Source organism: Scyliorhinus canicula, chromosome 11, assembly GCF_902713615.1.
Source record: "Scyliorhinus canicula chromosome 11, sScyCan1.1, whole genome shotgun sequence".
Taxonomy (NCBI): domain Eukaryota; kingdom Metazoa; phylum Chordata; class Chondrichthyes; order Carcharhiniformes; family Scyliorhinidae; genus Scyliorhinus; species Scyliorhinus canicula.
The window spans coordinates 36,746,328-36,771,458 of NC_052156.1; the positions used below are offsets into that span (position 1 = coordinate 36,746,328).

The 25,131-nt window shown below is 44.0% G+C and overlaps 1 protein-coding gene across 1 annotated transcript in view; it reads left to right on the forward strand.

The window, feature by feature from the left end:
- Positions 1–25,131, forward strand: part of LOC119973643 (voltage-dependent L-type calcium channel subunit alpha-1D-like) — an 863,992-nt gene that overhangs the window by 553,403 nt on the left and 285,458 nt on the right. Inside the window, exons 21-24 of the mRNA XM_038812023.1 lie at positions 926–1,049; positions 3,424–3,553; positions 16,495–16,554; positions 22,151–22,257. Of these exons, the coding sequence (XP_038667951.1) occupies positions 926–1,049; positions 3,424–3,553; positions 16,495–16,554; positions 22,151–22,257 (421 nt within the window). The remainder of the gene's footprint in view (positions 1–925; positions 1,050–3,423; positions 3,554–16,494; positions 16,555–22,150; positions 22,258–25,131) is intronic.

The following is a 25,131-nucleotide window of genomic DNA, read 5'->3' on the forward strand; positions in this document are numbered from 1 at the left end:
TAATAAAATGTACTGAAACATAAAGGGCGCAATTCTCCGCACTCACGACGGTGCGGAGAATAGCGGGGGTCGTAAATTTTTATGGCCACGCTAGTCTGACGCCCTCCCGCTATTCTCCCCCCCCCCCACAGCCCGACTCCCGACACGAATCGCTGCCCGCCGTTTTTTACGGCGAGCAGCGATTCTCAGCTGGCCGATGGCCGAAGTCCAAGCCCTTTACGGCCATTTTACGAACGGCAAACACACCTGGTCTGGCCGTTCGTAAAAACGGCCGTAAAGTTCGGATCTTGGCAACCATGGCACCGATTGGCACGGCAGTACCACGGCCATGCCAAGGGTGCCATGGGCCCGCGATCGGTGGGCACCGTTCGCGGGCAGTGGGTCCGATTCCCGTGCACTCTTTGTCCTTCCGCCGCCCCGCTGTATCAATTCGCGGGGCGGCTGAGGGGCATCCCGGCCCGCGCATGCGCGGGTGACGTCATGTGACGCGTCAGCCGTTGCAAACTCTGGCAAGCGGGCTTAACGAAATTCGTTAAGCCCGCGATGCCGGAGTTCACGGCCGCGGCATGCTAGCCCCGACCGGGGACCAGAATCGGTTCCCGGTCGGGGAGGGGGAGGCTGGCGTCAAACCTGCCTGTTTTTTACGCCAGCCTTACGATTTCTCCCTGTTTGGGAGAATCGCGCCCAATGATTGGGAAACAACCTACATTAACTCAGCAATTAAAAATACATATTTATGTTTCAATTTGTTCGGAAAATATTGGTATTGAAATGATTTGTCAGATGAAAGGAGGTGCACTCCTTATATAGTTGGGAAATTAAAAGAGAGATTTTCAAAATTTACTTAAGACGAAAATCAGCGTTATTCATTACCATAAGAAAGGACGAGTGCTTCACTGCTTTTTGTTTGTTAATTTTTATGAAGATGATGATGAGCCGGAAATACCAGTTGGACCTCGACCTCAAAGATTGGAAGACCTGAACCTGAAGGAAAAGATTGTGCCCATTCCAGAAGGGAGTGCTTTCTTCTTATTTAGTAGTACCAATCCGTATGTATGGCATAACATATTTTTACTCAAAATTATATTTAGAAGTTAGTAATTGATTAGAGATTGATACAATGAAAGCACTAATTTGTTGAGATGATAGCATAAGTTTGTGACAGTAATTTTTCATCAATGTAAATTGCCTTAAGTACTGCGTTCAACTATTTTCTAAATAGTCAATTAAACTATGTTTTACATCTGTCAATTTTAGAAGTAACAATATATTATCAAGGTTTTGCAAGTGAAAAGTAGATTATTGTTATTGGTGTTGTTGCTTTTATGTTTCGGTGGCAGGTAGGAATAAATGTATTCTATCACTGCTTGGCAAGAATTTTTTGTACATATGAGGCTGTAACTTCCGAGTTCCAGGGCAGTGTAACTGGGAGGGTACCCAAAAGATGTGCTGGGGAACCCATCCAATGTTCCCAGGTAAGGATTGCATGGCAATTGCCTGGGAAGTGCAAACATCCGATGGGCAATTGCCCTGCACCAGGAAACATTAGAAAACGCAATTTAAATCTCAAACTTCAGATGGTTTCAACTATTATATCAGTAGTTACCCAGAAAAAGTTAGAAGAATTAAAACCACTTCTAGCTTCTGGATAATGATTGCACAGATCAACTCCAATCTCCCACAACACACCTCACCCCTCTCCCCCACCACGACTAACCCCTCTGAGGAACTCCCCACTCCTACAGGACTCTTCTCCCCTCCACCCCCACAACAACTCCCTTGCTCCCCCCCCCCCCCAAAGCAATTTAGCCAAGGTGATCCTGTATACCCTGACTTTTATGTTACTTTTCATGATTTCCTAAGCCCTCCCTCCTATCTAACCTGCCTTTCCCCACCTTTGCTCCTGCTCCCTAGCCAAGAATGAGCTCAACTCAGATGAAACATAAAAACGAGCTTGGGCAGCACAGTGGCACATGCACTGCTACCTCACAACTCCAAAGACCCGGGTTCAATTCCACCCTCAGGTGACTGTGTGGAGTTTGCACTTTGTCCCATGTCTGCGTCGGTTTCCTCCGGGTGCTCCGGTTTCCTCCCACAGTCCAAAGATGTGTAGGTTAGGTGGATTGGCCATTCTAAATTGCCCTTTAGTGATCAAAAGGTTAGGTGTGGTTACTGGGTTATGGGAATAGGTGGAGGTGTGGGCTTCAGTAGGGTGCTCTTTCCAAGGGCCGGTGCAGACTCGATGGGCCAAATGACCTCCTTCTGCACTGTAAATTCTATGAACTGTTTTTTGAAGGTATACTTCAAATTAGTAAGGTGCAACAAATTGTTAATTTTATATAGGATGTTGTGTTTATTACATTGTTGTCAAACAATTATGTAAAAGTACATGAAAACATGATAAAAATTGAAAATTGATATTTTATAGTCATTAAAAACAGACCCATGGTTGAAATCAACCTGGAACTCTCATGTGCACTCCCTCCTATATCGATTCTGAACTGCTTTGGGCAAGCATTAGAAACCTCACACTGATGACTTGCCACAAAGCTGTTAGGTACTGTAATTTGAAAAAGGAAAATGAACAGAAGAATGATGAGGGCTACGTTTGCCACTACCTGTTTCTGGGTACATAACTGATGGTCACTTCCAACTCACACATAGACAAAGAAGTCTAAGGCTGAAGAAAATTGGGCTTCAGGCCTCCTAATAATTGTGCCGAGTGGCTGGCATCTGTCATGCCTCCAGAGGCAGCTCATCTGTGTAGCAGAGTGGAATTTTGGCATCATGCTTTGCTAGCAACAGTCTTCATGTAAGTCTTGGAAGAGCGCAAAATGAAAAAGGAGAAAGTTAGGTGAAATTGTGGACTAGCAGCAGCCTGCAGTAGTACTATAGAGCTAAGAGGAGTACTCGCTCCATGCTAAAGTAAGATTTTTCTATGACCCCTGATTAGGCCACAGCAAACTCCTGAAAACCAGAGCGGAGCAACATGGTATCTGCTGTAGAAATTTCTCCAAGGAGTCCTTCAACCGAACAGTAGAGAATGTGATTAACCAAGTGTTTAGCTCTTTGTTACCACATACAAAAACCGAATGCCTGTTTAAGATAGTGTCCAGGATTACCACAAAAAAAGCACTGATGAGTTTAGCAGTCTCCCAATGCATGTATATATTTGGCATGAGCTATTGCATTGTTAAATTGTTAAATTTGTCAAAATACACCCATTTTATACCTGTTTGGGGACAACAATATTGCATTTCTTCCCAGATGAAGTATTAACAGTAATTGAAATAAGTCATGTGTGCTGTTTCAAAAAGGGCATTAGAGAAAATTCTAACTGAACATGGTGCAATTAAATAACTTTATTTGCTTATCTTCAGAAATGATAATGTACTAAATAATGTATGATTCTTTCCACTTTAGGATCAGAGTGGCTTGTCACAGACTTATAAATCACCACATCTTTACAAATTTGATCCTCGTGTTCATTATGCTCAGCAGCATTTCCTTGGCTGCAGAAGATCCTATACGTAATCATTCCTTTCGTAATATCGTAAGTGGCTGCCAAACAAAGGTGTTTTACTTTAAATGGTAACAACTATTACAGATCTTCTAAATGTTAATTTCCAATATTCAATTGAGCTGGTGATTACTCAATAAAAGTTAGACATAGCCATAAATGATTTGGAACTGCCCACTTTTCATCAACACAGGGGAATTGTGTAGCACTTTTAATAGCACTGAATTTCCCTCTTCAATGATCATACTTCAATGATCATGAAACTCGGCGTTCAAGAGAGGAGGAAAAACTTTTGGCTGAAAATAAATAAAAATACTTGAAGGAAAATTAATATATTGAGGAGTGAATTCACCTTTAAATATGGGACTTTTTACTTGTATGTTGTTCCTTTGTCCTCTTACGAGGCATGTTGCTGACTTTTCTGATGTGAAAGTCATTGATTTGGATTTTTTTTTGCCTTGCAAAGATTGAGCAGACCCATTTAAATTTTAGGTGGAAGCTTGGCCAGCCCCAGGAATTGCCTCTCATCACCGAGGCGCAAGGAAGTCAGCCTTGCTTTGGGGCGCTTTAGGAATGGTTTGTTGGCACACAAGTCATTGGGCAAGTAGTTTCTTATGAGCTAACTTGTCACGGGTATAATGTGCGAATGTGAAATTGAGTTTTCCTGATCTGCTAGCGATAATGTTAGGGAGATCAGTCTTCTGTTCTGGGAGATGAGTCTGGCATTTTGGGCAATCCTTGGATAATCCAGCAAGGTCAGAATTCCTGGTGGAAATGGGGTAGTATAGGTGACCACAAATTGGGCTGAATTTCCGCTCTTGATTGCAGTCTTGCAGCTACTTCTGCAAGTACAAATGGTGTAGACTATGGATGAATATAGCACAAGATTTGGCTAGAGGATTTCCAACTCTGTTAGGAGGTATTCTTACATTGATTTCATTGTATTTGATGATATGACACTTAGTAATTTGCCAGTGTTGTTTCATTTACATTACAAATGCTGGATCCCTGTAGTCCAGTACCTTGGCTTACGCTTTGTGCCAGCAGTTAATATATAAGAAGCATGGAACTGGAAGCCACCCTATGAGCAGGTGAAGAAAGTGCAAAGTGTAAACCACAGGTGTAATCTTTGCTTTTCTTTCAAGTTGTTCACAGCAGTACCTGGGCAATACATCTTCAATTTCGGGAGATTCCCGGACAATCTGAGTAGGTTGGCAAAATGACAGTGAACTTGATCTCTATCCACTGATAAAGATAAAAAAACTGCACACCAGATACTTGCTCCTGATCAGTAACCAGTGATTCTAAGATGGAGAGAGAAAAATAAAAGAAAGCCCCTCAACTAACAGCACTTTTCACGATTTCAGGACATCCCAAAGTGCTTTGCAGCCAACAAAATACTTTTGAAGTGTAGTTGCTATTGTACTTTCAGAAATGCGGCAGCCAATTTACACACAAAGTATATGCAAAACAATGTGATAATGTACAGCTAATTTGTTTTTAGTGATGTTGATTGAGGGATAAATATTGGCCCAGGCATTGGGAACAACTCTCTTGCTCTTCTTCAAAACAGTGCCATGTGATCTTTTACTACCACCTCACAGAACAGATGGAATCTTGTTTTAATGTTTCCTCTGAAAGACAGCATACCTTAGATTACAAAAGCAAGGAAGTAATGTTGGAGTTATATAGAACATTGGTGCGGCCACAGCTGGAGTACTGAGTGCAGTTCAGGTTGGCGCACTACAGGAAGGATGTGATTGCACTGGAGGGGTGCAGAAGCGTTTCACCAGGATGTTGCTTAGGATGGAAAAGTTTAGTCATGAAGCGTGGTTGGGTGGGCTTTGGTTGTTTTCACTGGAGCAGAGAAGACTGAGGGGCGACCTGATCGAGGTGTGCAAGATTATGAGGGGCATGGAGAGGGTGAATAGGAAACAGCTGTTCCCCTTAGTTGGGAATACGAGGGGACACAAGTTTAAGGTGAGGGGTAGGAGGTTCGGGGGGGGATTTGAGGAAAAACCTTTGTGCCCAGAGGTGGTGATGGTCTGGAACGCACTGCCTGGAAGGGTGGTAGAGGCGGATTGCCTCACATCCTTTAAAAAGTACCTGCATGAGCACTTAGCAGTCTTAACATTCGAGGCTATGGGCCAAGTGCTGACAAATGGAATTAGGATTGGCAGATCAGGTGCCTTTCATGCGGCGATGCAGACTCAGTGGACCCAAGGGCCTTTTCTGCACTATTTTATATAATTCTGTGATCCCTGTGGAGTGTGAACCTACATTTCTCCCTCTAGGTCTTGAGAATGGGACATGAACCTACAACCTGGAGGCAAGAGTGCAACCAACTGAGCCACAGCTGACACCATGTGCTTGATTTTCATGTCAGTATTCTGATCCTCTGCGATCCACTGCTAGGGTGGTGGTGGGGGGACTGCTGGGAAACCACTCCCTTCCAATTAACCACCCATGTATGCTCTTTGAGAAGCTAGTATTGGAAGGGGAGAGCCAAAATAAGATTTTGAAATCAAAGATTGCCAAAACCGAATAGTCTGGAGTATGTTTAGTGCACAGCTATCAGGTGAAATGCAGGGACTGATTTGTGCTAAAGGAAATACTTTGTCAAAATCAGTTTATTCTGTCAGAGTGGGCCTGCCTACTTTGGCCATTTGGTCAACTGTCTGCTACATGAGGCTCCTGGCTGTCTGATCTCCTGCCTCCTTGTTCTCCAAGGCAACGGCAAGCCCAGTCATGGCTACCATCTACCTTTGAGGATTATACTCCAGAGTCAGTTCCTGTCTCCCAACAGCACTATTACTATATAATAAATAGTGTCATGTTAATGACGTAGATTTGATGAAGGTTTTGGAAATGAACAGGGCATCGGCTTCCCAACCTGGGGTTGAAGGTCAAGCCGCATAAGCATCAGAGAGAGCATCAGTGTTGTGGGGGGAAAGTACAGCTATTCAACTTTAGCATACTTCACTCTCCCACTCATGAGAAACCAGACAAAGACTCTTGGAGCTAAACACTAGGCCTTTGTTACAATGCTCTAACAGGGGCAAGTGGCATTCCAAGTTGGGGCGTCAGAATGCACAGATTCAAGAATTGTACAGACAGATATATTTTAAGATCGGTTGCAAGAAATTTGTATATACAATCATTTGTTAATAGTTATCTATGTCCAACCATGACTATCGATTAGACTTACATCAGGCATACTAAATGAGAATAATTAATCAATCACATCAATGGTCCGCATGCTTAATTAAGCTATCCAGTCAGTACAAGGACACGTATATGTTGTCTCCTAATATTTATCACCGGCCCCCATTATGAAGAATGTGGCTATCAGTCTCCTGCTTGTCTGGCTCTTCTATCTTGTGATCTGTTTCCCAAGGTAAAAATGGCCCATGCAATAACAATTCTTATGTCTCCAGCTTGTAGCTAATTACTTCAGCTAAACAGCTTGTGGGTGTGATCAAACAGCTATGTTGCGCCTGAAAGGCAGTGTGCTAGGGCGCAACGTCACCGACAGAAGCTGGGAGACCCCACTCCAGGGATCTAGGGCTCGCAATGCGAAACACTGCGAATGGGTGGGATCACTTTACATTAACACTGCAATAAAGTTACTGTGAAAGTCTCCTAGTTACCACATTGTGGCACCTGTTCGGATACACTGAAGGAGAATTCAGAATGTCCAATTCACCTAACAAGCATGTCTTTCCGGACTTGTGGGAGGAAGCTGGAGCACCCAGAGAAAACACACACAGACATGGGGGGAATGTGCAGACTCTGCACAGGCAGTGACCCATGCCGGGAAGCGAAACCGGGTCCCTTGCACTGTGAAGCAACAGTGCTCACCTCTGTGCTACCGTGCCATTGAGACAGCTAGTCTCACTTTAATATGCAGTTTCCCGAGGCACCAGAGGCATTGGGATCTATCTCCTTCGCCTTGGAGACCTCAAGTGAACGCCGTTCAGTACTGGTCTGCACAAACTGGGGCCAGATGAAACGGAACTCGTGGAAGTCTCCAGGGTATAGGAGGCCCCGAGGTGCTTTCCCTCTGGGAAAGGTGGCACCCTGGCATTGCTGGTGCCACCTTGACACCCTGGAACTGCCAACCTGACAGGGATACCGCCAGGGTACCAGGTTAGCACTGCCAAGATGCCAGGTTGGCAATTTTCACATGGCAGCGATGGGGCCAGGGGGGGTGACCTGCACAGGTGTTTGGGGGGGGGGTGCCTTCATAGTGAGTTGGGGCTTGCGGGGGGATCGGGGGTTTAGTCAGTGACTCTGGCGAGCAGAGGTCCTCAGTGCAGAAAACGGGGCTTGGTGCGGCCTCAGCCACGCGCTCCCCATTGGGGCCCAGGGGTGCGTTAAATAGCGGGGTGTTTCTTGCCGCTGCGAGCACTGTGAAACACATGGCTAAACACACTCACTTTGGAACTTTGTTTCCATTTGGTTAAGCTGTGCCCTGTGCGCGTAATACAGATCAAGGCAGAAGTGTTTAATCCTTTGAGCACTTATTGGAGAACGAAAGTTTTTTTTAAACTAATTTCAATATAAGGTCTAAAAACAACACCAGCCAGGGGTCCTGCTCCTGATCTTCTCAGTGTGTGCTGACCCCAACCACATGGCTTCATTTTCTCTCGCCCTCTCTCTTGCTTTCCTAGCCTCCAACAGGATACCCAGCCTCTCTGTACCAAACAGGTTCTTATTCCCCTACAAGCATCTGTTTCCGTTGCCATGTTTCTTTTTTCTCCAATCTAAAGGAATCTGAGGTGCAGGAATGATGTTGGAATAAAATTGGATAAAATAATTGAATTGTTTGGCAGAGGTAGACACCTGTATGTGCCAACACCAATTATTTCAGTGTTCTTGGCATTTTTGTCGCCAGAACCCATGGGGAAATTTTCAACCAGCAGCCTGAAATGGGCACAAGCAGTTAAGCATCTGGAAGGCATCTCCGTGTGATGGCCAAAGCCACTTAAAGCAATTTCAAGGTGGGCCCGTAAATAGGCAAACAGCACACCAACCTTTTTTGGGCAGGGGTAGTTAGTTACTTAACTTATGCAAAATAGGGTACTGCACAGTTTATAGGACCACAGTTAAAATTTTCAGATATAAAGGGACAGAGTTGCACAGTGAATACCCATTTGACCCAGGTGTTGAGTAACCAAGTTAACGATCCTTGAAGGGGGAACAGAAAGATCAAAAGCATTCCTCTAGTCTTTGAAAAATGATGTGACCTATTGTCCCTTGCTCACCCTCTCCAACACCAGTTTCCCACCCACTAGCCTGACGTTACAGCTATCTCGATGCAGGTGATGGCTGCATACCCTCCCAGAAGAAGTGAGCAGCAGCACTGTGTCTGTTTAGCACCCACAGATCAACGATTATTTTTAAATGAAATCTGAAATGGAAAATGGTTTGGGCCTTCTGATAGCTTCAGGTGGGCATGACTGAACTTCAGGCCCATTCTGGAGAGAAGCTTAAAAATAACTTACCCATGAAAACTTGATCAAGTCACCAGAAATTTCAATAACCTTTCACGTTCCTCTGTCTATGTGTACTGTTATGGTATATTTTGAAATATTGGGCTGGAATTTTCTGGTTTTCACTTGCGCAGAAATGACACTGAAATTTAGGCAATTATTTGCACCAAACATGTAGGTGGGAACTTAGGCAACATTTCCTCTGGAATTCATTCCTGATGAAATACCGGTGATATTAAAAAACACAGTATCAGTTTCCAAATGTATGATACTCAACTATGTCTCACCACCACTTCCCTGCATCCCTCCATTGTCTCTAAATTGTCACACTGCTTGGCCAATGTCCAATACTCGATGAGCAGTATTTTCCATTGGATATTGGAAAGATCTAAGCAATTGTTTTCAGATCCCACATCAAACTCCATTCCCTAGCTACCAACTCCATCTCTCCTTCTAGCATCTGTCTGAGGCTAATAACACTATTCTCAACATTGGTGTTGTATTTGACCCTAAGATGACCTTCCTACCAGATAGCTGCACCATCCCTAAGTCCACTTTTTTATATTGTTGTAGCATTTTCCTTCTGAAACTATTTGCATTTGTTACCTTTAGACTTGTCCATACCAATGTACTCCCAGACAACCTCCGAGCTTCTACCCTGCATAAGGTTGTGACCATTCAAATTTCTGTTGCCAGAGTCTTAACTTGTGTCAAATCCCATTCATCCACCTTTCCTGTGCTTGTTGACCTACTTGGCTCCTGGTTAAAAAAAGCCTTATAGGGAAAGAAATTTGCCATCCTTACTGGGTCTGGCCTCCATGTGACTCCAGATTCTCAGCAATGTGGCTGATTATTAAATGTCCTCCCAAATGGCCTAGCAAGCTACTCAGTTATATCAAACTGCTGCTGAAAAGTCAACAAGGACTGAAACTGGATGGATCATCCAGCATTAGTTTGGGCACCAGAAATAACAAGGGTGCACTCCTTCATGTTGATCCTGCATGTTGGTACTCCTTACTATCACCTTGTGCCAAACATTAGTGAGCTGTCCCATAGACTAGTCAAGTAACAGCCTGAGACAGTTATACTCATGGAATCATATTTTAAAGACAGCACCATCACTTTCCCTGGGTAAGTCCTGTCCACCAGCAGGACAGACCCATCAGAGTTGGAAACACAGTAGTATACAGTTGGGAGGGAGTCAATATTGACTTCGGACATCATGAAGTCTCAGGCATTAGGTCAAACACTCTGGGTGGTGGACCTCAATGTGGCTCCAAAGCACCACTAGTGACCCAGCTGGCCAAGCCCTAAAGGACATAGTTGCTAGACTGGGTCTGCGGAAGGTGGTGAGAGAATCCACAAGAGGAAAAACCTACTTAACCTTGTTCTCACTAATCTACCTGTCATAGATAGATCTGCCCATGACAGTGTCAGTAGGAGTGTCCACCATACAGTTCTTGTAGAAGTGAAGTCCTATCCTCACATTAAGGACATCTCTATCATGTTTTGTGGCAGTACCACCGGTGTATATTTTAAACAGACCTAACAATTCAAACTCTGCAACAATGAGGCACTGTGGCCCATCAGCAATAGCAGAATTGTATTCAAACCCGATCTGTAACCTCATAATATCTCCCACTCTACCATTATCATCAAGCCGGAGAAACAACCCTGATTCAATGAAGAGTGCAGGAGGGCATGTCAGGAATAGCACCAGGCACACCTAAAAATGAGCTTTCAACCTGGTCAAGTGACAACTCAGGACTATTTCCATGCCAAACAGCGTAATCAGCATGTGATAGAGCTAAGCAATGCTACAACAACAGATTAGATCTAAGATTTGAAGTCCTGCTACATCCAATCATGAATGTGGGGGACAATTAAACAACTAATTGGAAGAGGAGGCTCCACAAATATTTCCATCATCAATGATGGGGGAGCCCATTAGAGCAAAAAACATGTTTGAAACATTTGCAACCATCTTCAACCAAAAGTGCCGGGTGGATGGTCCATACCAACGTACTAAAGTCCACAATATCACACGTGCCTGCCTTCAGTCAATTCGATTCATTCCACACGATATCAAGAAATGGCTGAAAGCACTGGATATTGCAACAGCTATGCACCCTGATAACATTGCAGCAATAGTACTTGTGCTCCAGAACTAGCTGCACCCCTAACCAAGCTGCTCCAGGACATCTATCTGGCAATGTAAAAAATTGCCCAGCTATGTCCTGTCCACAAAGACCAGGACAAATCAAATTCACCCAATTACTGCTCCATCAGTCTATTCTCGATTATCAATAAAGTGATGGAAGGTTTAATCAACAGTGCTATCAAGCGGCATTTTCTTAGCAATAACCTGCTCAATGATGCTCAGTTTGGGTTTAGCAAGGGCCATTTGGCTTCTGACCTCATTACAGCCTTGATTCAAACATGGAAGCGATCCTCAGCGCCCCCCCTCCCCCCGCTCTCCAACCTGAACGCTATGAGAGAATCCGTGGCCCGCACGCCCCCAACACCCACGCAGGACACCCCAGCCTGATCGCACACAAAAAATATCTGCTTGGCATCCTGACAGCAAACTGGCACCCTGGCAGTGCCCATGCCATCTGGCAGTGCCACCTGGGCACCTTAGTGCCAGGCTGGCACCCATGTGGCACTGCCGGGTGTGCCAGGGCACCACCATGCCCAAAGGGCATAAAACTGGAGGCCTCCTGGGAGACCCCCACAAGTGCTTTTCCAGCTGGTCCCCGTTTGGGAGAATCATGGCCCTTGTCTTTTGCTTGGGATATAGCTGTGTAAACAAGTGGCAAAAGATTTCAATGAATGAATCGCAGTAGTGGCACAAACACTTTATAAAATCTGAAGTCTTGCCATAAACCTGGGGCTGGATTCCCTGCCCTGCCGTGCCAGATTTCTGTTTCATCCCGCCAGCAGGATGCTCCGTTACGCCGGCTGGTCAATGTGGCTTCCCATTGTGGGGCAGTCCCATGCCATCTAGAACCCCCGGGCTGCCGGCAAAACAAAGCATCCCGCTGGCGGAGAATCCAGCCCCTGGTGTAAGTCATTTATGTGGAACTTTCCTCAGGAAAACATTGCACAGCTTTACTCTTATGGAATAATTGCAGTATGACTTCTCTCCCATTCTTTTTTTCCGTTTTCTTCTTTCTCTTAATATCGCTGTGTGTGTGTGTGTGTGTGTGTGTGTGTGTATGTGTGTGTGTCTCTCTCTCTCTCTCTCGAGCCTGTCACTCCTAGTTCTCTCCCTCCCCACTTTATTTTATCATCTTCTTTCTTCTGCCTTTGCTTCTGAATGGAAATTTGATTAATTTCTGTTTCACATTTTTTTTCTCCGTATATCTGGGGCGGGCTTCTCCCAACGGGAGACTGAGTGCCAACGGCGGAGTGAAAACCGGACTGTTTCACTCTGATGTCGGAGGCCGCTCCTCGCCCCCTATTCTCCCCCCCCCCCCCCCCCCCCCCCCCCCCCCCACCGGGGGGGCCTAGGAGCGGCGCCGCGTCCTTTACGCTCGCCGGGTCATGGCGCCGCTCAATGATGCTCCGATTGTGGGCCAGACTCCTCCTGAGCGCCCCCCCCCCGGTGCTCGGTCCTCCCTCCACCCCCCACAGGCCGCCCCCGCAGCGTTCGCGCGCTAGCCACACCGGCAGCGACCAGGTGTGGTTGGTGCCAGCGTGAACCTGTCGTATTGGGCAGGCCGCTCGGCCCATCCGGGCCGGAGAATCACCGCTTGCCTGTTACAAATGGCGAGCGGCGATTCTCCGAGCGGCCTGCCGTAAATCTCGGCGCGCCGTTTTTGGGGGGGGGGGGAGAGAATCGCGTGCGGGTACCGGGACGGCGTGGCGGGACTCGCCCTGCGCCCCCGCGATTCTCCCCCCCCCGGCATGGGGGGAAGAACGCGCCCCTGATTTTTAATTTGGGTAGAATATGTAGAATATGACAATTTTTATATATTCATCATGAAATATGGGCACTTTTGGCAAGGCCAGCATTTATTGCTATCTCTAATTATCCTGAAATACGATGGTCAGAATTTTTGAATGGATGCAGTCCATGTGGTGAAAGTATAATGCTGTTAGGTAGGGAGTTCCAGGATTTTGATCCAACAACGATGAAGGAGGGGTGATATATTTAAAAGTCAGAATGGCATATGACTTCAAGAGAAACACCAAATGGATGGTGTTCTCATGTATTCTCTGGGCGGTGGAGGTCCATTGTTCTCCTTGGTGCTTCCAAAGAAGCCTTGATGAGTTTTGAAATCCATTCTGTAGATTGTGCACACTGCAACTATGGTGCACCAGTGCTTGAATGGATAGAATTTTAGACTAGTGGGTGATGATGGTGTCATTCTACTTCAGTGTTGTTTCATCTACACCCATCTAGTAAGTGGAGAGCATTCCATCACACAAGAATTGTCTCTTATCGCTGATAGAATTAGGAAGTGATCCACTTATAGGAGTATACTCAACCTCTGATTTCAGTGGTAATATGATATTTAGATGATTGGTCCATTTGAGTCTGGTCAATAATGACTCCCTCCCCCCAGGATGTTCACCGTGGGGGACACAGCAGTCCTAATGCCATTGACTATCAAGGGCAGCGACGAAAGCGCTCTCAGGAGATGATGACTGCCTGGAACTTGTGTAGCACAAATTCTACTTGCCACTAGTCAGCCCCATCCAGGTGTTGTCCTTGTCTAACTTAATGCAGGTCCTGTACTGCTTTATTATAGAATATTATCTTCAAATGTTTTAATGGGCAGCACAGTAGCATGGTGGTTAGCATAAATGCTTCACAGCTCCAGGGTCCCAGGTTCGACTCCCGGCTGGGTCACTGTCTGTGCGGAGTCTGCACGTCCTCCCCGTGTGTGCGTGGGTTTTTTCCGGGTGCTCCGGTTTCCTCCCACAGTCTAAAGATGTGCGGGTTAGGTGGATTGGCCATGCTACATTGCCCGTAGTGTCCTAAAAAGTAAGGTTAAGGGGGGGGGGGGTTGTTGGGTTACGGGTATAGGGTGGATACGTGGGTTTGAGTAGGGTGATCATGGCTCGGCACAACATCGAGGGCCGAAGGGCCTGTTTTGTGCTGTACTGTTCTATGTTCTATGTAGCTGATCACTGTGCAGTTATCAGCAAACATATCCACTTTGATCTTATGATAAAGGCATTGATGAAACAGTTGAACTTAGAACATTACTCTGAGGAGCTTCTGTAATGATGTCCTGGAGCTGAGCTCATTGGCATCCAAATACCGAAACAACCTTCCTTTGTGTCAGGTATGACTCCAGCCTTTGAACAGTTTGTTCCACTTATCCCAATAGATTTCAGTTTCATCAAGGCTCCTGTTGTCACAGTCAGTCAAATGCCACCTTGATGTCAAGAGCAGTCACCTCAACTTTTGATTTAGAGACAAGAGTGCTAGCAATTGAGCCACAGCTCTTGTGTCCATGTTTGAACCAAAGCTGTGAAATGATGACCTGAACTGAGGATCAGTTGGCATGTTATTAATTCGTGAGCGCAAGATCATGACCGGGATTTTCCGCCCTCGTTTCCCGGGGTGGGAATGGCAAAGGGGGCAGAGAATTGAGCGGAGTCCCAAAACAGCTTTCGCGTCAGCAGGATTTCCCTGCTCGCTTGTCCCTCCACTCTCCCAATCCCCATTTACTTAATTTTGAATCTCATTGTCACTTGATTGTCTCGCCCATGTTAAATTGTCCATTTATGTCGGCATGAAGGCATGCCAGCATGAATCACAACAGGTTCCCCCACGACATGCACCTGGCAAACAGAACCCAGTGGTGAGTACAGCACCTGGGGGAGAAGGTCATGCCTTCGGGCACTGCTCCCAGGCACCAGCTCCTGGCGATGGGATGCCATGTATGATGTTCCGTGGGTGGGGTGGTTTCTATGCCCATGGCAGGGGGGACTCCGTGGTGATGGTTGTGGCGGGTGGGGTGGTTCCGTGCAATGTTTTTTTTGAATTGGGGTACCCTTTAAAAACGGCACCCCAACCTTTCAGAAACCTGAGTTGCTGGCAGGGCGGGCTCTAATTAACATGATGTCATGAGACCCGTCCCTTCCTTTCTTTCGTAAAATGTTTGGAAATTCAATAGGAAAACCAGCAAGCAGCCAGCAGGGTGTCGACTGCTTCTTCCACCGGAGACAACACTTTGCCAAAAAATTTAATTTAAAAAAAATAATTTGCAGGATGTGGGCGTCGCTGGTTAGACCAGCATGTTTGCCCATCCCCAGCTGCCCTTCAGAAGGTGGTGGTAAGTTGCCTTCTTGAACCGCTGCAGTCCTTGAGGTGTAGGTAGACCCACAGTGCTGTTAGGCAGGGATTTCCAGGATGTTGCCCTAGTGACGGTGAAGGAACGGTGATATATTTCCAAGTCAGGGTGGTGAGTGACTTGTATGGAAACCTCCAGGAGTTGGAGTTCCCAGGTATCTGCTCCTCTTGTTCTTCAACGATGATAGTGGTCGTGTGTTTGGAAGGTGTTGTCTAAGGAACCTTGGTGAGTTACTGCAGTGCACCTTGTAGATGGTACACATGACTGCCACTGTTCACCTGTGATGGAGGGTTTAAATGTTTGTGGAAGGGGGAGTAATCAAGCTGGCTGCTTTGTCCTGGATGGTGTTGAGCTTCTTGTAGTGTTGTTGGAGCTGCACTCATCCAGGCAAGTGGAGAGTATTCCATTACACTTCTGACTGTGCCTTGGTAGATGGTGGACAGTCTTTGGGAAGTCAGGAGGTGAGTTACGCCTAGTAGGATTCCTAGCCTTTCATCTTCCTGGTAGCCACAATATTAATATGGCTAGTCCAGTTCAGTTTCTGATCAATAGTAACTCCCAGGATGTTGATTGTGGGGGATTCATCAATGGTAATGTTGAATGTCAAGGGCGGTGGTTAGATCCTCTCTTGTAGGAGATGGTCATTGCCTGGCACATGTGTGGCACGAATGTAACTTGCCACTTGCCAGCTCAAGTCAAATGACTTATGTTAATATGTTCATTGAGATTATAGCTGATCATCTACCACAGCTCCATCTTCCCACACTATTCACATATCCAAAAATATAATACAACATAAGGTTTAGAGTCACAATTTTTAAAAATAAAGATAAAAATGAACATTCTTGAGCATTTTGCACCTGACATATAGTGTAATTGGATTTAATGAAAAGAAGATTAATTTATTTTTCCATTGGTTTCTTAATCGTCAATACATTAAAATAGGGCTACTGATTATAGCCACTGAATTATGCATATGTAACAAATCATTGTCCTTTCAGAGACTGCTTCAATTAAAGTGATTGGCAATCAGTATACCTGTTTTGGTAATGAAAGGTTTTCCAACATTCATCAGTTCAAGGGTGCTGGAAATCTATATATTAATTCTCTTATACTTTTGCTGACCTATTTCCAGATTGGTATGAACATTTATATTCTGCCGTTACAGATTCTTGGTTACTTTGACTATGCTTTTACTGCCATCTTTACTGTTGAAATCCTGTTCAAGGTAATACGCTGTTTGCTTATCCTGCCTTAATGAAATCTTGTGTAAAATAAAATATTTAAATTATTTGCTTACTTTACAGATCCTAGGCTATGCAGATTATGTCTTCACTAGTATGTTTACATTTGAAATCGTATTAAAGGTAACAGAGGTCCAAGATTGCCATGTGTGATAACTGATGGATTTACCCCTTCTTTGCACCAAAATCACATAATAGGTGACAGCATGGTATACCTATTCTGGGCAGTGTTTTTGCACTGAATGACACATCTAATTCATTACTATGAACTCTATCTTTGGCCAGTTTATGTCATAGGCTGGTGTGAATCATGATTATTCTGGTTGTGATTCTTTCAATCTGTACACTTTAAATAGAAGTCTGTGGGCTGAAGGCAAATAATCGAGATAATAATGCATGCCATTTTCTAAACTTTTTTTCACAAACACAATATCTCTCATTTAATTGCATAACAAATCCGATCAGAACTTTTATTCAATGAGATGTCTCAAGAAAAAAAATGGCCAATCCACCTTGGGTCAAACATTCAAATTTCTGTATTAGATTTGCTGTTTCTGTAAGAATCTAAAAATAATTCAATAAATATCAGGCAAGCAAAATGCTTTAATCTTAATAGAATTTATTATTGTCTGTTACATCAGTATTTGCTGCATGGACCAGTTTTATACAAGTATCTCATTTGAGAGAACAGTGAAAACAGATCCCTGAGTTATACTCCGTTTCTTGCAGTCGTGCTGTCAGTTCAGGGAGCAGTTGTGTGTGTCTAAATGCATGCAGTGGGTTTCAGTTACTAATGCTAATGATTTTTGACAATTTAGCAACTTAAGAGCTGTCAACTCTTTACGAACAGCGGAAACTGACGGTTGGTCAAGTAAACAATTTGGGCACATTTGAACTTAAAGTTTTAAAGTTGACTTTCCACTGGGTGAATCTATACTATTTGAACCTGAGGTCATGCTCTCTTCTTGAGCTGATCTCACACTAGGCTAGATTCTCTGGTTTCCCAACCACATGCTTTTTGACAGTGTGTCATTCACTGGCAGAGGGATTCCCGTTACTTGTCAATAGGATTTCCCATTGAATCCACCCCACGCCACCAGGGAACTCGTGGGCGGGGATGCACTGCCGGCGGGAAAAGTGACACACAATGCCCAGAGAATTCTGTCCACTGTTTCTGGTAGCTATCTGGATATAATTTGAGAATAACTGAAATTATACCTCAGATTCTGAATTGCCACAAGAAACTGCTTCATGCTGTTGCAAGATGGTCTGCAATGTATCTGGATCATTGCCATTGTTATTCATCAGGTAATGATTCTAAATTCTATGATTCTATGATACTAAATTGATGTAAAATATGCAAATAAACTTGCAGTGGTTAACCTGACAACCCAAACTTCACACAGGAGGAGTTGTATACATCCAACTATTCATATAATATAAAAAAGGAACAAAAATTGGAGCGGCAGTATTTTATGTTGTTAAGATGATTAAATGATTAACTGTTGTGCAATTAAATGGGGGATGTTGTATGCAACTAACACCAACTCTCAGGTGCATGGTAGAGGTACCTAGATACCTCTCTCTATCCGTTTCTCATTCCCATTCCCTAGCTCTATCCCAGTAGCCTGATAAATGTATTTTGCTCAAGTGCACATCTAGCTTTTTAAAAAAGTGTCCATCCCCGCCTTTTCCACCACCCTTGTAGGTAACAAGTTCCAGGTCATTACTACTCACTGCGTTCTTCCTCATATCACCCCCTGCAAGTCTTGACCACAATCTTAAATCTGTATTCCCTATTTCATGTTCAATCAGCAATCAGCTTTACTTTGTTTACCTTTCCTAAATCTTTATAATCATGTGCACCTCTATCAAACTTCCTTTTAATCTCTTTTACTCGAAGAAAAACAAACCCAGCTTCTCCAACCTAACCTTGTAGTCAAGATCTTTCATCCCTGGAAGCATTCAGGTAAATCTGCACACTCTCAAGAACTCTCACACTGTTCCTAAAGTGTGGTGGCCAGAAGTGGACACAGAACTCCAGTTGTGATCAGGAGCTAGATTCTCCAGTTTCCCTCGTCGCATGTTTCTCGGTGGTGTGCCATTCGCTGCTGGCAGGATTCTATACTCATACCGCTTGTCAATGTGATTCCCCATTGAAGCCACCCAACACCGCCGGGAATCCCACGGGCAGGGGTGCGCTGCCAGCGGGAAGAGTGAATCCCAATGACCGGAGAATTCCAGCCCTAATCAGAGCGTTATAAATGTTCAACATAATTCTCCTGCTTTAGTGCTCAACTTGCGAATTGCTCTGTTTATGAATTACAAGATCCAATATGCTTTGCTGATTATTCCCTCAATATGTCCTACTGCCTTCAAAGATTAATGCAGATGAATTCCCAGGTCCGTCTGTCTCTTTACACTCTTTAGAACTGAATCATTTTGTCTTTATTGTCGCTCCCTATCCTTTCTGTCAAAATACAGAAGAAGCAATCTCCTCACACTTCACTGTATTAAACTCCACCTGCTGCTTGTCTGTCTCTTCTGCTAATGTTTCTGTCTTGTTCGTATCATCCTCACTGTCTATCACACCTTCAAGTTTGGTATTGGCAAATGTTGAAATTTAACTATATTATATATTTTTATATATATATAATATACACATATATAAAAATCAAAAAATACAAGTGATATTCACACTGACCTTTGCAATCTACCACCCTCAAGTCTGAAAAACAAAAATTTATCAAGCCCTGTTGTTTTCTGTCCTTAAGCAATTTTTTTATCCAGCTAAACTGACCCTCCTGCTCCATGAGTCTAGTTTTGTTCATGAGCATTTTATGCGGTACTTTGTCAAAGGCTTTCTTAAAATCCATATGGACATCATTTATTGCTTTCAGTTCATCAACATTCTGTTTTGCTTCATCAAACATGATGTTGAAATGCCTAATTTAATGGACTTGATTATCCGCAGTTAGGCAAAAAACAGTCATTAAACCAAATGTTTATAACACAAAATTCATATAATTGGAGAAAAATACCTCTGAAAATCAATTGTATTGTTGACACAAATTCCATAATTCATCGGTTCACGAACAGAATAGGGGTTAAACCTGGCCCCACATTTCATTCCCATTGGATAAACTTGCCCATTGGATAAACTTGAGGACTAACCCCCTCTTTGTCCTTTAATGTTTTAATAACCTGTTCTGAATTTCATACCCAAAAGTGTGCATAATGTTGTCATAAACTGTAAATTTAAGGAAGTCTTTCAAGACTGAGGAAGTTGAACTTTTTAAACAAAATTAATGAATGCAATGTGGTTACATTTTTAAAATTTTCACAATGCTGCTTTCCCCATTAGATGGTTTGGGAAACAGATTGACATTCTTTTTCCTGTTATATCTCAATAATAAGCATTTTTAACTTTTTCTTGTGTGAGCATGATGGTTTTATTTAAGCATGGTGATCATCTCCATGATGGATCTGTGCCAGCATGACCAGGCTGCAAAGAGTGCTAAAATGTTGATATTCTGCTTTCATTACTTTCTTAATGTCAACAATTTACAATAGAACAACTAACAAAAGAGGATGGTACCGCAGATATTGGGAATCTGAAATGAAAATGGAAAATTCTGGAGTGGTGACCTATCAGACCTAAAATATGAAATCTATTTCTCTCTCCACAGATGCTGCCAGACCTCCTGAGTATTTCCAGAATTTTCTATTTTTATAATTAACACTGCAAAGTTATTGGAAATGGAACTTAAGGCATTTAACCATGTTCCTTAATTAAGTCTGCACATCTGTATCAGTAATGCCAAAGGCTCATTTGAAACATCACACCTTGGCTTCAAAATGATCCAGGTCTCCTATTTAACAGAAGAAGTCACTGACAAAATAGTTACTTTAAATGTATCTGAAAATAAATGTAAAATCTAACATGTTCTAACATGTTCTTTGTATGGGAGAAAAATGCAGAAATTTGTATATAAATGAAATGAATGAAATGAAAATCGCTTATTGACACAAGTAGGCTTCAAATGAAGTTCCTGTGAAAAGCCCCTAGTCGCCCCATTCCGGCACCTGTTCGGGGAGGCTGGTACGGGAATTGAACCGTGCTGCTGGCCTGCCTTGGTCTGCTTTCAAAGCCAGCGATTTAGCCCTCTGCTAAACCATCCCCTAACTGCAGAATATAATGCTTCAGTGTCTTTAATCACAAAATACACAGCTGTTTAAAGAGTACACTTTGCAAATGCTCTTTGTGATGTTTAATTTGCTGTTATATTTTAACTGTTCTGATTCATTGGCCCCACAGGGAGTGAATGGGGGGGGGGGGGGGGTGACAGTGAGGTAACAGTTATAAAACCCTACGTTACTAATTGAGGTGCTGTTATTAGGAGTTAAATCTTGGACTCTGTTTCCGGGCAACAGTTAACCAGATTGAGGACAGGAGGGATGAGAACAAGGTGACATCCAATGAGCATTGGAAATAGAAGCGAGGAATAAAGGGAGGGATTGTGCCCAGGGGGGATATATGGGAGTAGGATGGGAGAGAGATTGGCTATGTGGAGGGATTGCCAGGGAGGCATGTGTAGAGAGACCAGGGGAAGAGCAATACAGACTGTGGGCAGGATAGGAAAGGTGGGCTGTGGATAAATCACAGGCTGGAGGAACTGGAGAGTAGAAGGAAGGCCATGGATACACCATGGTGTCTCATCACAGAGATTGTGACACAGTTTGATTGGGGAGGCGAGAGGAAGCACTTCTGCTCCTTCAGGTCCACAAGCAGCGCTGGCTGGGAAAATACTCTTATCTGTTGTATCTGGCTGTTATTGCCTCACTTTGGCTTTGTGTTTCCACGTCCTGGGAATCCCAGCTTGCACCATTAAGTTTAAAACAGAGCTAAAATCTGAAGCACGCACTCTTATTGAAATGTTGAAAATAGGGACCCAGTTCTGAAATAAATGTTTGTTACCCATCCTGATTAAAACTCGAAGTGAAGGCAGGTTGGGGTTGGGTTTCCCATCTTTGAATTATTAACCCAACCCTCTTCTTCCCATCCTGTGTGGTTAAAACTCTCCTCCTTCAGCATACATTTGTCAAAAATTAACATTATAATGAAGGAACCAATAAAATTTGTTCTTGCATTACTTCAACTGATATATTCAACAACTTGCATTTATATAGGATTCCCAATGTCCCAAGACATTTTGCTTTAGCATTCTCACCTAATATATGCCACTGACAACATAAGGAGGTAATAAGGTAATTGGTCAAATATGCAGGTTTTAAGGAATATCTTGCAGGCAATGAGAGAGGCTTAGAGGTATAGGGAGAGAATTCCAGAGCTTAAAAACAGACAACTGAAGATGTCATGACGATCAGTGGAGGAGCAAGGAAAATCAAGGATTCTGCATTTCTGGTCTTCAGTTACCAGTATTTTTTTTGTACATTGCATTCTAAAAAAAACAAATTGTTATAATGGTAGGGAGAGTTAATGAATGATGCTAGGCAGACATTTCAAATATTCAAACTATTTATTTCCATTTTATATCTTTCCATGCATTACTTCTTCAGATGATGACATATGGAGCATTTTTACACAAAGGTTCCTTCTGTAGAAATTATTTCAACTTGTTGGACATCCTGGTTGTGGGTGTGTCACTCATTTCTTTTGGAATTCAGTAAGTATCTGTTTTTATTAAATTAACACCAACAAATCTTGAATACCCTAACTTTGTAGTGTATCACACAACAGTGCAATGATATATTTTTCTTTTCGCAAGGTATTTCTTACCGATGGGTGGCAAGGTGGCATAGTGGTTAGCACTGCTGCTTCACAGCAGCAGGAACCCGGGTTCAATTCCGACCTCGGATGACTGTCTGTGTGGAGTTTGTATGTTCTTCCCATGTCTGCGTGGGTTTCCTCCGGACGTTCCAGTTTCCTCCCATAGTCCAAAATGCGCGGGTTAGGGGGATTGGTCATGCTAAATTGCCTGTAGTGTCCAAAGATTAGGTGGATTATGGGGTGGGGGTACAGGGATAGGCTATATGTGAGGGTGCTCTTTCAGAGGGTTGGTGTAAACTCAATGGGCCAAATGGCTTCCTTCTGCACTGTAGGGATTGAAACCAGCAGGTCTATAAATCGGCTACTTTCTTATAACTTTGAATAGATAAGTAAACTTAGTTAAATATAAAAGTTCAATGCCCTTTATAAAGTAAAATAAAGGAAGATGTGTGATACAGATATTGATGAAAATTTGTGGAAGCACTAATTAAATACATACTGTTATATTAAACTTCAAAAAGAACTTTGACATAACGTAATTGATAATAGAATCACAGAATAGTTATAGCACAGAAAGAGCTCATTCAGTCATTGTGTCCCTGCTGGCTCTCGGCAAGGGCAACTCTGAGTTTCATTGCCCTTTTGTCATAGCCCCTGCAATTTGTTTTTCTTCAAATATTTATGCAATGCCTTTTCAAAATCCACAATTGAATCTGCCTCCACCACATTCTCAGACAAGTAGTTGATAATCCCTTCAAATAGTGCTGTCACATCCAGTTGTGAATGGTGGTGCACAATTATACAGCTAACTTGAGGAGGAGATTGCAGAAATATCACAATATTCAATGATAGCCCTTTGCTTATGGCGATGAAATCCTGAATCTTCATTCAGTTAATTATTCCTGGAGAAGTGTTGAATTTTACCAATTAATTCCCATAGCAAATCTCTGATATTTAATTTTTCCTAGCATAGTCCAAATTTTTAATTATTTAATTTTCCTGAGCAAAGCCCTGAGTTTTTAATTTTCTCCTGTGAAATACTGGTCTTTAATTTTCTCCAGACTAGCCTTAATTTTTATTTAATTAATTTTCTCTAGTGAAACCAGTCTTCAATTAATTTTATTGATTGAAGCCTAGAACTCATTTAAATAATTATTTTTTCTTTACTTATTACTTTTTCCATCCGATGGGCAGAATTTTACCAGCCCCGTGGAAGTGGGAATGCAGACAGAGGAGCTGATAAAATGGCATGGGCCCGCATCAGACTGGTTCCCTGATGCCTTCCTGCCACCAATTAATTTTACCAGATGTGGGTGGCAGGATAAATCCATGGCAGACACATTGGCAGCAGGCAGGTAGTTAAAGTCGATGAACAACCAATTGCCAGGTATTTTCTTACTTTACCTGATTTCATCAATGGTGCATGGGATGCACAGAGGCTGATACTCTTGCCTACTCCAATGAGGTGAGATCTCAGTAGCAGTTGAGTTGTGAAGCCAAGTGGTAGCCAAACTTTAAAGCTGTCTGCACGCTACGCCTTGAAGAAGTGACGGCATCATGTTTGGAGGCATTGATCATCAGTAGGGCTATGGTGAAATCCTATCCATGGAAAGGTATCTCCCAGGTCCACAGTAGCCACTGGGGCAGGGCAAAGTCCTTGAGAGGCTAATCATAGTGGAAGCTCATCAGGCTATGGGGTCAATGCTTTCAGACTTTCAATCTTCCTGTGAATAGGAGAGTAGCATGAGAATGGGGTGTACCTATATGGGTTGGCCATGCAGTGGCCAGGAGCGCTTCAGCAGTTTGAACAAACAGGTTGCATTAGTAAGGCAATATCATATTTTCTGATGGAACTATGTTCAAAAGTGTACCATCAGAATTTCAGCTTCATTGAAATGTCTGAGCACCAATGTCTCTGAACACTGTGGGCGCAATTCTCCCAAAGGGAGACAAACAAACGACGCCGGAGTGAAACCCGGAGTGTTTCACTCCGGCGTCGGAGGCCGCTCCTCGCCCCCTATTCTCCCTCCCCCCCCCCCCCCGGGGGGCTAGCAGCGGCGGCGCGTGAATTCCAAACGCCCCGCAAGACATGGCGGCTTGATCTTGCGGGACGGCGGAGGGAAAAGAGTGCCACCGATCGTCGGGCCAGACATCTCCTGAGCACGCCCGTGGTGCTCGATCCTCCCTCCGCCCCCCACAGGCCCCACACACAGCGGTCACGCGCTGTTCACGCCGGCAGCGACCAGGTGTGGTTGGCGGCGGAGTGAACCGGTCGGGTTCGGCAGGCTGCTCGGCCCATCCGGGCCGGAGAACCGCCGGTCGCCGTGAGAATCGCCGGTCGCAAAACGCGACACGTCATTTTCTGGGGGGGTGGGAGAATCGCGGGGGGTGCCAGGGCGGCGAGGCGTGATTCGCCCGGCCCTCCCGCGATTTTCCCACCCGGCGTGGGGTGCGGAGAATCGCGCCCTATATTTCTTGAGGACGTGGTTGCAGAGTTGTATGATATGCTGTATCAGTAGTTGAGCCTGTGGGAATTGGTGCACACCCAAAGTCTATAGCCTTAAATGTGACTTTGGTGCTCAACATTTTTGCATGTGGTCAATTCCCTGGATTAATAGGAAAACAATGTGGTATTTCTCAGTCAGCAGCCAGTCACACCATAAATGAGGTGGCTCCCACTGTTGTGCAGACAAACATATCAAATTCTCAAGTGACCAGACCAGCCAGCTCGAGAGGGCAGTTGGCTTCAGGGGCAAGACTGGATTTCCTC